Here is a 16868-nt window from a genome sequence, read left to right as displayed (position 1 = left end):
TTGTCATCTCGCCCGATGGCAAGTGGATTGTATCGGGATCAAACGACACGACCATCAAAGTATGGGATACCATCACTGGTCAGCTGAAGAACACTCTTGACGGCCACACAAACAGTGTGAGTTCCGTGGCGATATCACCCGATGGCAAGTGGATCGTCTCTGGGTCATACGACATGACAATCAAGATATGGGATGCTGCCACAGGCCAAGTGAAGCACACGTTCGACGTGCATACAAAGTTAGTAAGCTCCGTGGCGATTTCACATGATGGTCAATTCATTGTCTCGGGCTCTGGTGACATGACCATCAAGATGTGGAGCATGGATACGGGTCGCCTGATACATACAATTGAAGGTCACGCAGCATATGTTTGGTCTGTGGCAACCTCGCTCGATGCCAAGTTCATCATCACGAGCTCGGCTGACAGAACCATCAAGATCTGGGATACAGCCACAGGGCAGCTGAAGCACACACTCGTGGGACACACCGACCAAGTGATGTCCGTAGCGATCTCGCCTGATGGAATGTCAATTGCATCCGGCTCCAGTGATCGCACCATCAAGGTGTGGGACTCAACCACGGGTCAATTGAAACAAACACTCCAGGGACATACAAGCGATGTGCATACCTTGACATTTACATCCGACAGCATGTCGATCGTTTCTGGCTCATATGATAAGACAATCAAGGTCTGGAATGTATTGACAGGTCAAGTTGAGCAAAGTATTGAGGGGCATACAGACGTTATCAATCAAGTCGCCGTCTCTGCGAATAGTGAGCTGATTGTGTCTGCATCCAATGATGAAACGATCAAAGTTTGGGAGCCCCTGAAGAGTCCGACAGCGTACACACGCGTGGGACATACGGGCTCCGTCGAAGCCGTTGCCGCATCCCCAGATGGCCGTTGGATCGCTTCAGGATCCAGTGATAGAACGGTCAACGTGTGGGACGCAACAACAGGTCGTCTGGTTCAATCCCTCGGAGGACATATATGGCCCATCACTTCTTTGGAAATCACCACAGACAGCAACACGATCATTTCCCGGGATTGGGATGGTCGAGAGATTATATGGACTCGACACTTGGACGAGTTTTTACCCTCGAACCAGAGTAGTGAGAGCTTTGCAGTTGCCCCAACTCCTGTAACATCAAGCGATTGGATGCTGGAAGGCCAGGCAACAATCCTCCGAAACCGGGGAGCAACAAGTATTCCGCTCCAGTGGATTCGACATGGAGGTCAGCTGTTCAAAGTACCAAGTTCACTTCACAACTGGGATCACCGGAAAATTATATCAGAATCCCTTATAATGGTCAATTCCCAACCTGTCATCATTCGGGTGAGTTTTTATGTTGATGGACTATATCAATGAATTGATACTAACACATCCCCTCACAGCCCAACTTGCGGAGTACCTCGGTCGCGGTGACTACAGCCAGCTCAAATTGAAATGAGACCCGACTATTTCCAGCGATATCCAGCGGCGGTCGCTTCAAATCTGGTAATACTGCCTCATTTGCGACTGAGGGAGAATGGTCATAGTGCCATGGAAGGTCGCAGCAGGCTCCCTGAGACGAAGGGTTGACGTGAGATTGAATCTCATTCCAAATACATACAGGGAGGATTGACGGTCGGATATCAAGTGACTCGCTGTTGCGTCACTGAGAAACTCGACTGTTCTCTCGGTCACTCAGCGATTCATGTTGTTCATGTGCGTTGATTCGACGATTGGATGTATTGAAAGTTGAATAAAGCGCTGCTCATGGTGGCTTTGAAATCAAGATTGGCTGTAGCTTTTATTTTTTTTGTTTCAATAGCGCACTTTTATTTGTGTGCGCCTGCCCTCGGCATCACAGATACTCGGCAAAGTGTCGTTCTGGAAGGTGGCTATACGCCTCCTCCCCTGGGCTATCTGGAAGGTGGCTACAGGCCTCCTCCCCTGTGCTATCTTCTATGGGTAGGTGCTGCCCACCCAGCCAGGTCCTTTGTCAGCTTCACGAAGATTTGTGAGATCGTACCCCACAGAGCATCTACATCTGTGTCAGTTCTCACGAAACGCACCATCCTCTCACTTCTGTCGTACCCAACATGGCTGAGGAAGTCGAGGATCTTGTCTATCGGCCCCACACTATCGTGAGTCGGTTCCTCCCACTCTGGGTGTCGGGCTTTGTACTCTCGGACCACCTCGTGGAGGCTTCCGTCTGGGTCAGCACATTCCTGAGCATGTGTTCTGTCGAGGATCACCGGGTCATTTGGGTCTGTCGTGCACTGCTTGCAGTGTCTCCTCCCGCCTTTCGGGTGGCCAGGGAAGCTTCCGAGTCTCCATCGGGCCGCGATGCAGTGCAGCCATCGGTCCATTTTGGATTTCTTGGCAGCCCACAGGCCCGACATGGTCGTCAGGGGCGAGCAGGCCGCCGTCAGCTCTTTCTTCCGGTCGAAACTGCGGGCGTCTTCGAGGTGCATCGCCATTCTCAGAGGTGAGCCAGGTTCTTCAACCGTTCCTTCCGCGAAGAGCCACCTCATCGGCCACAGGGGACGCCGGGTCTTGACTTGTTCGAGGCGCTTCCAGTAGTCGTCCTCGTAGATGGTTGCTCCCAGGAATATGGACTTGCGCTCTGGGTCTGCGCGAGTGAATCGGAGCACCAGCGAGACCATCTTGTCGTCCTGGTCTTTCCGATCCTCCCAGACAGCCCGGTATTGGATCGCCAGCTGTTTGAGGCGGCCCGACATTGAGATGAGCCTGCAGTTGATGTGCATGGCTCCCCACGATGTGTTTCGAACCACTTTGAACAGCGCCGTGAGGCAGTGCATCTGCCAACAAGCAGGCAGCTCCAGCGTCGCCGTCTCATCGGTCACTCCCAGCTTGTCTAGCTCGACCATCTCAGCCACGGCCACTGCGACCTTGATTGCTTCGTCCCCCGCCACGACCAAGAGCAAATGCCGCAAGACCACCACCCCTGCCACCGCGACTTCGACCCCTGTCTACGGATCCAGCGCCGTGCCACTCTCTACCCCTGTCTATGGATCGAGTGCGGTGCCTTCCACCGTGACCGCCTCAGTGCCTCCTGTTGTGACTTCCGCTGCCTCTGCCTCTGCCAACACCCTCACTGCTGCTAGCTCTGTTGCTCCCCATTCCGCTTCCTCGACTGGCCCCTCTGAGTTCACTGCTGTCATTTCTTCCTCTGGCGCCTCCTCCACTGCCGCGACTTCCGGAGCTGTCGTTCCCACCTCTGCGGTGACTGTTGGCCCTGTTCCCACCCAGTCTTCTGCCTCCAGCTCCAAGGCCCACACCACCTCGCCCGTCGTCGTGCCCTCCTCGTCCTCCTCCGTCAATGTCATCACCAGCAGACACATCTCTGCCTCTGGCGCTGTTTCTGACACCTCCGCTGGCCAGGCCACCACCACCACCGACCATCGCCCTTCTCGCACCCGCACTTGGAGCGAAGTTCCTTCCGACTCGGCCACCCCCTCCACTTCCACTTTGACTGAGACCTCGACCACCACTACTGACCATCGCCACCGCACATCGGCCAGCTCAGATGCCACTACCGAGGCCTCCTCGACCTCTACCGTCACCACAACCACTGCCGACCACCCCCACCGCTCGTCCACTACCACCACCACCACCACTACCACCACTACCGTGTTCACTACACCCTCTCCCAGCAACAACGGCGGCGGTGGTCAGCCCTCGACAAGCACCAGCGACAACGGTGGCGGACACCCCGGTCGCAACACCGACTCTGCCACGAAGATCACCTCTACGACCGCCTCCGCCCCTGCCTCTACGACTGCCTCGGCCTCTGCCTCTTTCCCCACCGCTCCTGCTTCCTTCGCGACCGAAACTCCTCAGGTCTGATTCCCAAGACCTCCTCCCCTCCCCTTCAATATCCCTATGACAGTATACACCTTACCTCAACTCGGACACTCTATGATATAGTCTGCGCAGGCGATACCGGCCCTGCGCGGAATCTGGTGTAGAATTACCTTACTCTATTGATGCCTTAAAATACTTTAGTCCTTGAAAAATGAACTGAATACATGCCAACCAAAATGCCATGTTTTTTTTTTTTTGTTTTGATAGTTGTATATTCAGGAATATTCAACATGCCATCAGTATCGCAGGATACCCGGCAGTGGGTGACCAAGCTCGCTCATACACCCCTGTTGCGGCCTTCGCCGACTCTCCAGCCCACACGGCGAGCCATGCGGGTGAACACTTCTTCTAATAGCTCCCAGAGGGAGTCGCATGTCTCCAAGTCCCGCTCCGGGATGTCGGGGGCTGGTTTCTCCAAGTCCCTCTCTAGTATCAACTCGAACCCACTCCAGGGTTTGCTGTGCGGTGTTGGGTCTTGACTTGCCCTCAAAGGAGTGTGAGTTTGTCTGTGGGAGGGGTACTCGGGATTTATCTCGTATCCTGGGGTCTGCCCCAGACCCAAGTCATCGTCGGACTCTGGGATCGGGTCAGTACTTCGTCCTTGGGAGGGCGTGGGAACCTCTATGGTTTCGAGGCCAGAGACTATGTTTCTATTCGTCTTCCTGGCCCGGTTTCGGTCTCCATTGTCTTCGTTACCATCAGGGAAGTACTCTGAGCCAGACTCTGAGACTGACTCTGAGGTTCCTCCCCAGTTCGACCCCGAGGCAAGGTCTGAGCTCGGTTCGGGGTGGTGGGGCACTAAGTCCACACTCTGGTCGGAGTGAGGTACTAAGTCCCCACCAAGGTCAGAGTGAGGCACTAGGTCCCCACTATGATCGGAGTGGGATACTAAGTCCAAACTCTGGTCAGTGTCCCAGCAGTAGTGTCCTCCACTATCGAGAGACAGTTCGTCAAGCTCGTCCCAGATTGGTCTCGGCGTTGGGTCGGTTCTTACCAAGAAGTCAAAGTCAATGTCGTAGTCTGACACTGAGCTGACTTCAGAGCCAAGGTCCGAGTCCACTTCGGGACCAGTCAGTCTGAGCCTCCCCATCCGAGCAATCACTCCCGGTAGGGAGCTCCAGAGCCGATCTCGATCATCAAAGTCGTCGTCTACATCAGCATCACTGATGCCAGTGTCATCATCTGTATCCGAGACTATTGATGCGATCAAAAGCCCCGGTCTCTCCCCTCGCTTCCCCACCGAGTGATTATTATTGTTATTGCCATGTCTCTCTCTCCCTGGTGTTTGGGTTCCCACACCAGTGTGCTGCTGTTGCTTTTTTTTTTTGTTACTATAGTCAACTTTATTTAAGAAGACAAGCCATCAGGTCCAACAGGTTGGTACCCCGGCACGTTGAGTACACAGGCAAGCCTATTTACTCCTGTTGCAGCCTAGTGCTGCCTCAGCTGCCCACAAGGTCTGAGACCAAGCGGGTGAACACATTTTCAAGCAGTTCCCACAAGGGAATAGCAGGATCGACGGGAGGTCGGGGTGGTGGAGTGACAAGTGCTGGCACTATACTACGCTGTGATGAGGGTGCAGGGAGAGACTGCAAGGGTGGGACTACACTGGTTGTGGGAGTGGGTGCTGGTACTGGGTGTGCACCAAGTGCGAATGCTCGGAAGGCAGTGCGGGGAGCGGGTACATGAGCAGCAAGCGATCCAAGTGCGGGAGGGGTGCGAGTGCGAGGGGGAGTGCGATCGAAAGAGAGCAGGTCCAGCAGCTTGTCCACTGGTCCCACTCCGGCTATACCACTTTCCACCCAAGTCGGGTGGGCCGTCTTGAGGGCTGCGACCTTGCGGACCAGGACTTGATGCGGATCCACACATTGCTGTGCGTGGGTCCTGGTCAAGTCGATCCCGGATCCGTGTCGAGCCAGGTTCTTGCACTTGCGGTATCCAAACCTGAAGTGGCCTGGGAGAGCACCGAGTCGCCATCGGACCATGAACATGAGCATGACCATGGATCCTTGGTACCCGCGAGCCTCCCAGAGTCCCGACATCTTGGTCGACGGGGTGCAGGCGGCGGTGAGTTGCTTGGAGCGGTCGAAGCCGTTCTTCATGTGGTCCTCGAAGATGAGGGTCTTGATCGGGACGGGCTGGGGTCGGGGCGGTCCGGGCGGCGGCGGCTGGTGTCGGGTCTTGCCTCGGTAGATCTCCGTGGCCGTGAGGGAGTGGTCGGCCTCTTGTCGGCGGACCACCATGGCCCAGTGCGGATCGGCTCGGACTCCTTGGCCGAGGAACTGGTCGGGGTGGTACGGCGCAATGATCTTGTTGCGCAGGATCATCGACAGCATCTTGTCGCCGTCAGAGACTTGGTCGTCCCAGCGGGCCCAGTTCTGGAGGGCCAGCATCTTGACACGGACGGACATCTTGGGAAGGCCGCAGTTGAGGTGCATGGCACCGATGGGAGTGCCGGGGCCGACGCGGAACATGGTGCGGAGGGCCGTCATCTGTGCGTCGTCGAGGCGGTCGCGCAGAGCCGGGTCCGGGATGTCCATGGCCATCCCGTATTCGAGGGTCGGCCGCACAAAGGTCTTGTAGACCTGGGTGATGGTCTTGGCCGAGACCTTGCCGAGGGTGATGCCGAGTCCAACCACGGTGTCGGTGACCATGTGGACCTTGCGGAGGAGCTTGTCGAACTGGAGGTCCGGGCGGAATCCGTCAATGTCGACCATGACACCGAGGTAGCGGAACTGGAGGACCTTGGGCAGCTCGGTGCCGTACAGCTTGGCGGGATGGAGCTTGTAACGTCCACTACTGGGACGTTGGGGCAAGACGGGGAGGGAGGGGGTACAAGACAAGACAGGACGGGGCAGAACAGGGCGGTGCTAGGCTACTCTAGCGGACGGGTGAGCTCGGGGAGCACTTACGTTTATTCACGATAAAACCGAACTCCAGACAAACGGGGGGAACGGGGGCAACCCGCAGGTATACCCTGCGGTGGCCTGCCTGCGGTGCGTGAAAACGCAAAGCGCAGCACAGGTCACGACCCACTGCGCCGCGCAGTACGCGCAGTACGCGCAGCACAGCGTCGGAGATACCATCTCCTACACTCCCACACTTAAGAAGGCTTCCTGCGAGGAGCCCTGCGTGTGCTCTTTATTTGGGGCTCCTCGAGGTGTTTACCGTATTTACTCAGCTCCTCGGGTGCATGGGACAAGTCCTCCAGTGTTTGCCATGTGTTGCCCGAGTGTGGGTAACCAACCCACTTGACATAAAACCGAAGTGACCCATCAGCCACTTTCTTGTGCCTCACGATCCTTTCGACTTCATATTCTTGAGTATAGTATTGTCCGAGGTCGTCTTCCAGTGGTGCGTCGTCCGGGACACCTTCGTCGGCGTCGGGGAACTGTGCTGGACTGCGGGTCGTGTGGCGACGCAGCTTGGACACATGGAAGACAGGATGGAGCTTGCTTCCAGGTGGCAAGTCCAACAGGTAGTTGAGGGGACTGGGTCGGGCCGCTATCTTGAACGGTCCTCGGTACTTGGGCAACAACTTCTTTGACTGGGCTTCGGGGACCTTGATGTTGTCGGCGTCCAGGTAGACAAGGTCTCCAACTTCAAAGGAGACATCCTGGTGTCGGCGGTCGTAGTACTTCGCCATCACTTGTTGCGCATCCGTGAGCGCGTCGGCGATCATCTTGTGTCGGACTTGATGATCTTTGACAAAGGCACTTGGTTTGGGAGGCAATCCAGCCGTGGACTCGGTCAGTGTCAAGGAGGTGGGAACATCAGGCTGGAATCCGTAGAGCGCCTCAAAGGGGCTCAAGCCAGTTGTGCTCGACTTGGCGGTGTTGTATGCAAACTCTGCATGACTCAGCTGTATGTCCCAGTCGTCTTGGCTGGTCGAGGCGTATGTCCTCAGGTATTGCTCGAGGGTGCGGATCGTCCGCTCGGACTGTCCATCCGTTTGTTGGTGGTGCGAGGTTGACATGTTCAGCTTGGTGCCGAGATGGTCGAACAGACTTGTCCAAAACAAGGAGGTGAATCGGGGGTCTCGATCACTGACGATGGACTTTGGGAGGCCGTGGTGCTTGAACACATGCTTGAAGAACAGCAGTGCAAGGTCAGGCGCGGAGCATGTCGTCTGGCACGGCACAAAGTGTGCCATCTTGCTGAACCTGTCGACAAAGACAGCGATTGCATCGTGGTCCAACTTGGTCGTCGGTAGATGCGTGATGAGATCCATGGACATGCTGGTCCAGGGGCGGTCGGGAACAGGCAGGGGTTGCAGCAATCCTTGCTCTCGGGTCGTGCGTGACTTGACCATCTTGCAGGTATGGCAGGACTCGATGTACTTCTCGACGGTGCGCTTCATTCCAGGCCAGTATGCGACTTTGGCCAGTCGGTCGTATGTCTTCTCGACTCCAAAGTGTCCAGCGAGGGGCGAGTCGTGGACCTCTTGGAGCAACTTGGTCTTCAACGACGGAATGTCCGGCACACAGACACGGCTGTCCTTCTTCAGGAGGAGCAGGCCATCACGCACTGTGTACTCGGATGATTCGTCGTCCTTGGGGAGCTTAGACACCTTTCGGAACAGTTCTCCGAACTGTTTGTCGTTGGCGATGTTGTCTCGGACAACATCCAGCATCGTGTTGTCGACACTGACAGTCGACTCGTACAGTGACGCCAATTGGTAGTCGGGGCGTCGGGACAGTGCGTCAGGCACCACATTGAGTTTGCCTTTCTGGTATACAACCTCGTAGTTGTACTCGGCGAGGAACTCCATCCATCGCGCTTGGCGTCGGCTCAGGTTCTTCTTGGTGTCGAGGTAACGCAGTGACTGGTGGTCCGTCACAATCTTGAAGGGCTTGGCGGTACCGTGGAGGTACACTCGGAACTTCTGCAGCGCGTAGATGATCGCAAGCTGCTCCTTCTCGTGCACGGGATAGTTGATCTCGTGTTGGGACAGTTTGCGCGACTCGAAGGCAACGGGCCTTCCCTCCTGCATCAAAACAGCTCCCACCGCAAAGTCGGAGGCGTCGGTGTGCACGGAGACATCCGTGTTCGGGTCGAACACAGCGAGGACAGGAGCGTTCGTCAAGGCGTGCTTGAGGGTCTCGAACGCTTGGCGTTGTGGGTGGTCCCACACGAAGGGGCACTCTTTGCGGAGTAGGTCTGTGAGTGGACCGGCAGTGCGCGCCAGATCGGGGATGAATCGGCGGTAGTAGTTGACGAGACCGAGAAACGACTGCACGTCAGAGACGCATGCGAGCGGCGGCCACTCGACCACAGACTTGACCTTGGCGGGGTCGACTTCGATTCCTCTTCCTGAGACAACGTGTCCCAGGAACGGGACTTGATTCTTGAAGAACTCACACTTGGACAGTTTGGCATACAACTTGTGCTCGCGTAGCTTGGCCAGCACGCGGGCGACATGACCTTCATGGGTCGCTTCATCCTTGCTGTACACAAGGATATCATCCAGGTACACGATGACAGAGTTGTCGAGCTCTTGGCGGAACACATCGTTCATCAGCTGCATGAACGTGGCAGGTGCGTTCGTCAATCCGAACGGCAGCACTAGGAACTCGTACAGTCCGTAGCGAGTCCTGAAGGCGGTCTTGTGGACATCATCCTCGTGGATGCGGATCTGATGGTAGCCTGAGCGGAGGTCTATCTTGCTAAAGACCTTTGCTCCACTCAGACGATCCATCAACTCGTCGATCCTGGGCAACGGGTAGGTGTTCTTGATGGTCTGTTTGTTTAGTGCGCGATAGTCGACGCACATCCTGAGATCACCTTCTTTCTTCTTGACAAAGAGCACTGGTGCACCATACGGTGACTGGCTCGGGCGGATGAACCCATGGGCGAGGAGGTCATCCAACTGGCGCTTGAGTTCGTCCATCTCCGTCAGCGACAGTTGGTACGTCGGTCTTGACGGAGGCGACGAGTGTCATGAACACCCTCTGCCTTTGCCCTCTTCCTTCCTTTGCCTTTGCCCTTTCCTTTCTGTTTGCCTGCCTTAGCGCTTTCCCTTCCTTCTGTTTGTTTGTTTCCCGCGCTGTGCTGCCTTGTTGTCTTCCCGCCAGCACGCGCGCTGTCTGTGTTCCGTTCCCGCTTCCTTGCTGTTGGTCGTGGGTTACGCCCACGACGCCGCCTCGACGCCGCCTGACGCCTTGGCGCCGCCATGCCGCCGCCACTGACGCCCGCTGACTCACGGATCCCGAGTCACGGCCGCCACCTGCTTCGCTCGCTGCTTCGCCCTCCCCGCCGCTGCTTCGCTCCTGCCCCCTCGCTCTGCAACGTCGATCCTTGGCGCTCGCATAAATAGCCCTCCGACCAGCCTCTGTCTTTTGCCTTCGTCTTGCCACTTTGTATTTTTAGTATCCTAAGCCTTGGATCTAGAATAAAACTTTGGCTTCACACTTGACACTCTGTGTCCCAGTCCAGTCCCCGCTCCTCTCCCTACGTTCGAGTCTTGCATTAGGACTCTTGCGCGCTTCCCTGCTTGCCCCGTTGTCCAGTCTTGACACTTGGCAAGACCTTCAACAACCCCCCACTTGCCCAGCTTTTGTCCCCGTTCCCTTCGCTATCTCTTTTACCAATGGCTTCCCCTTCTGGCCTTTCCGAGCCCGAGCTCCAGGCCATCCGTGCGGTCATTATCCAGTCCGCCGAGAACGCCCGTTCTCTCCAGGACTTTTCCAAGTTCCTCCACGATCAGGATGATGCGCTCAACCGCATCACCGATCGTATGGACCAGGTCCTGGCTCGCCGTGAAGAGGATGTCCGCCAAGTTGTCGCCGCCAGTGTCCAGGAGGCCCTCCGCAGCTACCAGGCCCAGCTACCTCCTCCAGTTCCTGCTCCCGCTCCGATCCGTCGCGCAGGTCGCCCCTACTTCGGCGTACCTGACGACGTCGATGATCCTGCCCAAGACCCCGAGGATCACTCTGCTGGTCGCAACTCTGCCACCAGGCAGATAGGTCCTCCCGACCGCTTCTCTGGTAAGGACCCGAGCCGCTGCAATGCCTTCCTCTCGCATTGCAGACTGGCCTTCGTGTCCAACCCTCCCCTCTTCCAGACTGAAAGGGATAAGGTGTTTTACGCCTTATCCTATCTCGATGGTACTGCTGCAGACTACATGCAGCCGTACATCGATCAGTTGGAGAGAGACCCCGAGTGCTCTCCCCCTGCCATCCGTGACTTTGCCGGTTTCTCCGAGTGGCTCCGTGCTGCCTTTGGCCAGGTCCAGCCCACCATCGCCGCTGCTCGCGAGATGGTCAGGCTTTACCAAGTCACCTCCGCCGCCGCCTATGCCGCCGAGTACCGCCGCCAAGCCGTCCACCTCGTCACTTGGTCCCAAGACCCTCTCATGTTCCACTTCGAGAGTGGACTCAAGCCCTCGGTTCAAGATGAACTCTCCCGCCGCTCCTTCGACAACCTCGAAGATCTCATGCAAGCGGCGATCGCCATCGACAACCGCCAGGAGGACCAACGCTCCCGCCGTCCCAACCACCGCTCCGCTCCTGCTCCTGCTCCTGCTCGTCCGGCTCCTCTCCCTTTCCGTCCGGCTCCTCGTCCCTTCGCTCCTGCTCCTCCTCCTCGCCCCGCTCAAGCCTTCAACGTTCCCCAGCCCATGGACCTCAGCCAGGCTTCCGCTCGCAGGCTGACCGCCGAGGACAAGGCCGCCCTCCGTGCTGCTAATCGTTGCTTTTATTGCAAGCAGGAAGGGCACATTGCCCCTCGCTGCCCCAATAAGGCATCCTCCCGCTTGGCTGCCATCGATGCTTCTTTGGCTGTCGTTGATGTGAATAAACTTGACGACCAGGAAAACTTCTCTGCCTAGAAAAGGTCGGAGGAGCTTTCCTAGGCGTCAATCATGTCATAAATCTTCCTCCTGTAAATGTCTCCACGGTAAATCACTCTTCTGCCTTTTGCCATCTTGCCCCCGTCACCATTGCCACCGTTTCCACCGCTCTTGCTTCTTCGTCTTCGCCTCCCGAGCCTGACATCCAACGTCAGCCCTCCCTCGCTGTGACTCTGCTGTGCGGTCCAGAGTCCATACGGGCAACCGCCATGATCGATACCGGCGCGGTTACTTCGTTTATGGACACTGGATTCGCCGCAACCCACGCTCTCCCCACCTTTGAAACTTCTTTCGTCATCACTCTTGCCGATGGTTCTTCGATGGAGTCTAGTCTTGGAGTTTGTGTTTCTATGATCACAGGCATCAGCCACTATGAACAAATCTCGTTCGCGCTGATTCCCTTGGCTTCATACCCGATCATCTTGGGTATGGATTGGATCAAGAAACACAAACCCTACTTTGACTGGCACCATGACTCTATTTTCTTGCCTTGCACCTCTATCCACAGTTTGGCCTCCCCGTTCTCTCCCGAGCCACAGTCCTCTAGGTCCAGCCCTGCCGAGTCCCCTGCTGAGGTCCCCGCCGAGCCTGCCGTGTCCCTGCCCGAGTCCAAGATTGTTCCTGCCAAGTCCCCAGCCGAGTCCCCAGCCGAGCCCGAGATCCTCCCTGCCTTGCCTCCTGCCGTGCCCAAGCCCAGTCCTGCCTTGCCTCCTGCCGTCCCAAAGACCAAGACCAAGACCCAGTCCCTGCCCAGCGTCAGCCTGATCGGCAGCATCCCCTTCCAGCACGCCGTCCAGAAGGAAGGCCTGGAAGTGTTCCTCTTGGATGCTGCCCGAGTCCTGTCCCTCTGCTCCGTCGACGCTGGAGCCAAGCCCAAGGCCGAGCCCTCTGTCCCCTCCAAGTACTCGTCCTTTGCCAAGGTGTTTTCCAAGTCCGAGGCCGACAAGCTCCCCCAGCACCGCCCTTACGACCACACGATCCCGTTGGTCGAAGGTGCGTCTCCGTCGTTTGGGCCCGTCTACAACCTCTCCAAGCCGGAGATGGACGCCCTCCACACCTACATCCAAGAGAACCTCTCCAAGGGTTTCATCCGCCGTTCCGAGTCCCCTGCCGGTGCCCCAGTCCTGTTCGTCAAGAAGAAGGATGGCTCCCTCCGTCTCTGCGTCGACTACCGGGCCCTGAACAAGATCACCGTGCCGAACCGCTGTCCCCTTCCTCTGATTGCCGAGACGTTCGACAACCTCGGCAAGGCCAAGATCTTCACCAAGCTCGACATGCGAGGCGCATACAACCTTTTGCGCATCGCTGAAGGTGAAGAGTGGAAGACGGCCTTCCGCTGCCGCTACGGCCATTTCGAGTACAACGTCATGCCGTTCGGCTTGACCAACGCTCCTGCCTCGTTCCAAGCCTTCGTCAACGATGTCCTCCGAGAATACCTTGACCAGTTCGTGGTCGTCTACCTGGACGACATCCTCATCTACTCCTCCGATCCTGCCGAGCACGAGGCTCATGTCAAGAAAGTCCTGACCAAGCTCCAAGACGCCGGACTCTCACTCAAGCTTGAAAAGTGTGAGTTCGACCAGTCCTCCGTCGCCTTCCTCGGGTTCATCATCTCGCCCGATGGAATCTCCATGGATCCCGACAAGGTCAAGGCCATCCAGGAGTGGGAGATCCCCCGATCTGCCCACGACATCCAAGTCTTCCTCGGCCTGGCGAACTTCTACCGTCGGTTCGTCAAGGACTACTCCAAGATCGCCACCCCGCTGACGGACCTCCTGAAGAAGGACATCAAGTTCTCCTGGTCTCCCTCGGCTCAAACGTCATTCCTGAAGCTTAAGGAATGCCTGAGCACCGGTCCTGTCCTCCGCCACTTCGACCCCGAGCGTCAGTGCGTCATCGAAGCCGACGCATCTGACTATGCTCTTGGCGCTGTTCTCAGTCAGCGCGACGACGAAGGCCTCCTGCACCCCGTGGCTTTCTACTCCCGGAAGCTGCTCGATGCGGAAATGAATTATCAAATCTATGATAAGGAACTTCTCGCCATCGTCGCAGCCTTCAAGCAATGGAGACACTACCTCGAGTTCTCCTCCCAAGCCACCGAGGTCGTCACCGACCACAAGAACCTCGAATACTTCCAGACCTCCCGCAACCTCAGCCGTCGCCAAGTCCGTTGGTCCGAGATCCTTGGCGATTACAACTTCGTCATCAGGTATCGACCCGGAACCCTCAACAATGCCGCCGACGCCCTCTCCCGCAAGGACAAGTTCCCTAAGGAGGGGGGTGACTCTCGTAGCTCCCCGAACACCCAGACCCTGCTGCCACCAAAACTCTTCGTTTCCGCCCTCCGAGCTGTTCCCGTTGCCCCCGAGTCCGAGGATATCGCCGCCCTCATCAAGTCAAACCTCAAGAAGGACTCTACCTTTGGTCCGATCCTGTCCCAAGTCCTCAAGAACCCTGCCTCCTGTCCCGGCTACTCCGTCGACAACGACCTTCTGCTCTTTGAAGGTCTCGTCTGCGTCCCCGATGTTCCCGAGCTCAAGCGCAAGATTCTCGTCGAGTGCCACGACTCGCCGACCGCCGGCCACTTCGGCGTCGCCAAGACCTTCGAGCTCGTCTCCCGGACCTTCCACTGGCCGACCATGCGTCGCTACATCAAGGAGTATGTCTCCGGATGCGACACCTGCCAGCGGAACAAGCACTCCCGTCACAAGCCCTACGGACTCCTTGCCTCGCTCCCTGTTCCCGATCGCCCTTGGTCTTCTGTCTCCGTCGACTTCATCACCCAGCTTCCCGAGTCCTCTGGACACACAGCCATCTGTGTGTTTGTCGACCGCTTCACCAAGATGGCCCACTTCGTCCCGTCAAGCAACGAGGCCAACGCCGAGGACACTGCTCGGATGTTTGTCGAGCACGTCTTCACCAAGCACGGTCTTCCAGACGATATCGTCTCAGACCGAGGATCTACCTTTGCCTCCAAGTTCTTCCAAGCCGTCCTGACCCGCCTCAAGATCAAGCACAAGATGTCGACTGCGTTCCATCCGCAGACCGACGGCCAGACCGAGCGGGTCAACGCCATCCTCGAGCAGTACCTCCGCTGCTTCATCAACTTCCAGCAAGACGACTGGGCCCAGCTTCTCCCTCACGCCGAGTTCACCTACAACAACACCTCTCAAGCAACCCTCGGCTGCTCCCCCTTCTTTGCCTACACCGGCTACCACCCTCGTTTTTCCGTCGCCCTTCCCCGCACCACCAAGAATGCCTCCGTCGCCGACGATCAAGCCCGAGCCATTCACTCCCTCCACGATGAACTCAAGTTCAACATCGCCCTTGCCCAGGACTCCCAAGCCAAGTTCTACGACCCCGGCCACTCCCCTTCCCCTCCGTTCAAGATTGGAGACCGAGTTTGGCTCTCCGCCAAGAACATCAAGACCCAGCGACCCACGGCCAAGCTCGACCACACCAAGCTTGGGCCGTTCAAGATCGTCGCTCAAGTCGGTTCCCGCGCTTTCAAGTTGGACTTGCCCTCGTCCATGCGCATCCATCCGGTGTTCCACGTCTCCCTCCTCGAGCCTGCCGCCGATGACAAGATCCCAGGTCGAATCATCCCGCCCCCTCCACCCATCCAAGTCGACGGCCACGACGAATGGGAAGTCGAACAGATCCTGGACTCCAGGCTGTTCCGAGGTAAGCTCCAGTATCTTGTGCACTGGCGTGGCTACACGGTGATGGATTGCACCTGGGAGCCCGCCAGCAATCTTGCACATTGTCCGGAGCCTGTCGCAGCCTACCACTCCTCTCATCCCTCGAAGCCTGGCCCTCTCGGAGCTCGGGCCTTGAGAGGGGGGTAGTGTCATGAACACCCTCTGCCTTTGCCCTCTTCCTTCCTTTGCCTTTGCCCTTTCCTTTCTGTTTGCCTGCCTTAGCGCTTTCCCTTCCTTCTGTTTGTTTGTTTCCCGCGCTGTGCTGCCTTGTTGTCTTCCCGCCAGCACGCGCGCTGTCTGTGTTCCGTTCCCGCTTCCTTGCTGTTGGTCGTGGGTTACGCCCACGACGCCGCCTCGACGCCGCCTGACGCCTTGGCGCCGCCATGCCGCCGCCACTGACGCCCGCTGACTCACGGATCCCGAGTCACGGCCGCCACCTGCTTCGCTCGCTGCTTCGCCCTCCCCGCCGCTGCTTCGCTCCTGCCCCCTCGCTCTGCAACGTCGATCCTTGGCGCTCGCATAAATAGCCCTCCGACCAGCCTCTGTCTTTTGCCTTCGTCTTGCCACTTTGTATTTTTAGTATCCTAAGCCTTGGATCTAGAATAAAACTTTGGCTTCACACTTGACACTCTGTGTCCCAGTCCAGTCCCCGCTCCTCTCCCTACGTTCGAGTCTTGCATTAGGACTCTTGCGCGCTTCCCTGCTTGCCCCGTTGTCCAGTCTTGACAACGAGCCTGGTTCGATGTCGATGCGATGATCGACGGTGCGTTGGGGTGGCAGGCATTGTGGCAACTGGTCGGGGAATACGTCCTTGTACTCGTCGAGCAGCTTGGTCACCACAGGCGGGGGACCGGGACCGGCTTGGTCGGTGTCGTCGACCTCACGCACGACACAGAGGAACGACGTGTCCTTCTTGATCAGCCTCTTGAATTGCATGGCTGAGAGGAGAGGTGGCATGTTGGGTGAGGCCATGCCCTGCAGGACAATGTCAGGGCCAACACGGACAGTGCGGCCTTTCCAGTCGACGACTGGAGTCGGCTCGGCACGAGCAAGCCAGCTCATGCCGAGGATGGCATCGAACTTGGTGTCGATCACTTGGAACAACAGGACAGGATGGTACTTGGGATGGAGGGCCACTCGCAGGACCACTTGGTGTGTGCACTGCTGCACACGATCGTCTGCAAGCGCCACACTCATCGGCGACTTCTTCTTGGTTGCATGTATGTTGAGCTCCTGGAGCAAGCGTCTGCTGACAAAGTTGCAGCTTGCTCCAGAGTCCACCATCATTCGGACGGTGTGACCTTGGACGGTGGCAGGGAGGTACAGCAGGGACTCTTCATGGTCCTCCTGCACAGCCTCCTGCACCATGACTTGACTTGGGGGAACGGGCGACACTTGGTCTTGGTTGGCTTCATCACGGCCACTCGGACATTTTGGATAGGG

The 16868-nt window shown here is 57.4% G+C and overlaps 1 protein-coding gene across 1 annotated transcript; it reads left to right on the top strand.

Annotated features, from left to right (window-relative positions):
- Nucleotides 1-2753: 2753 nt before the first annotated feature.
- Nucleotides 2754-4033, top strand: BJ171DRAFT_598358 (uncharacterized protein; the record flags this gene model as incomplete). The annotated part of the gene is made up of 1 exon (XM_053114838.1): nt 2754-4033. One exon carries the CDS (start codon nt 2754-2756, stop codon nt 3855-3857), a length of 1104 nt encoding a protein of 367 aa, XP_052967300.1. The 3' UTR covers nt 3858-4033.
- Nucleotides 4034-16868: the final 12835 nt, after the last annotated feature.

This window comes from Polychytrium aggregatum (genome assembly GCF_025602895.1).
Source record: "Polychytrium aggregatum strain JEL109 chromosome Unknown BJ171scaffold_15, whole genome shotgun sequence".
Taxonomy (NCBI): domain Eukaryota; kingdom Fungi; phylum Chytridiomycota; class Chytridiomycetes; order Polychytriales; genus Polychytrium; species Polychytrium aggregatum.
The sequence above is the reverse complement of the archived record's forward strand: the minus strand, read 5'-3'. Positions and strand labels throughout refer to the sequence as shown.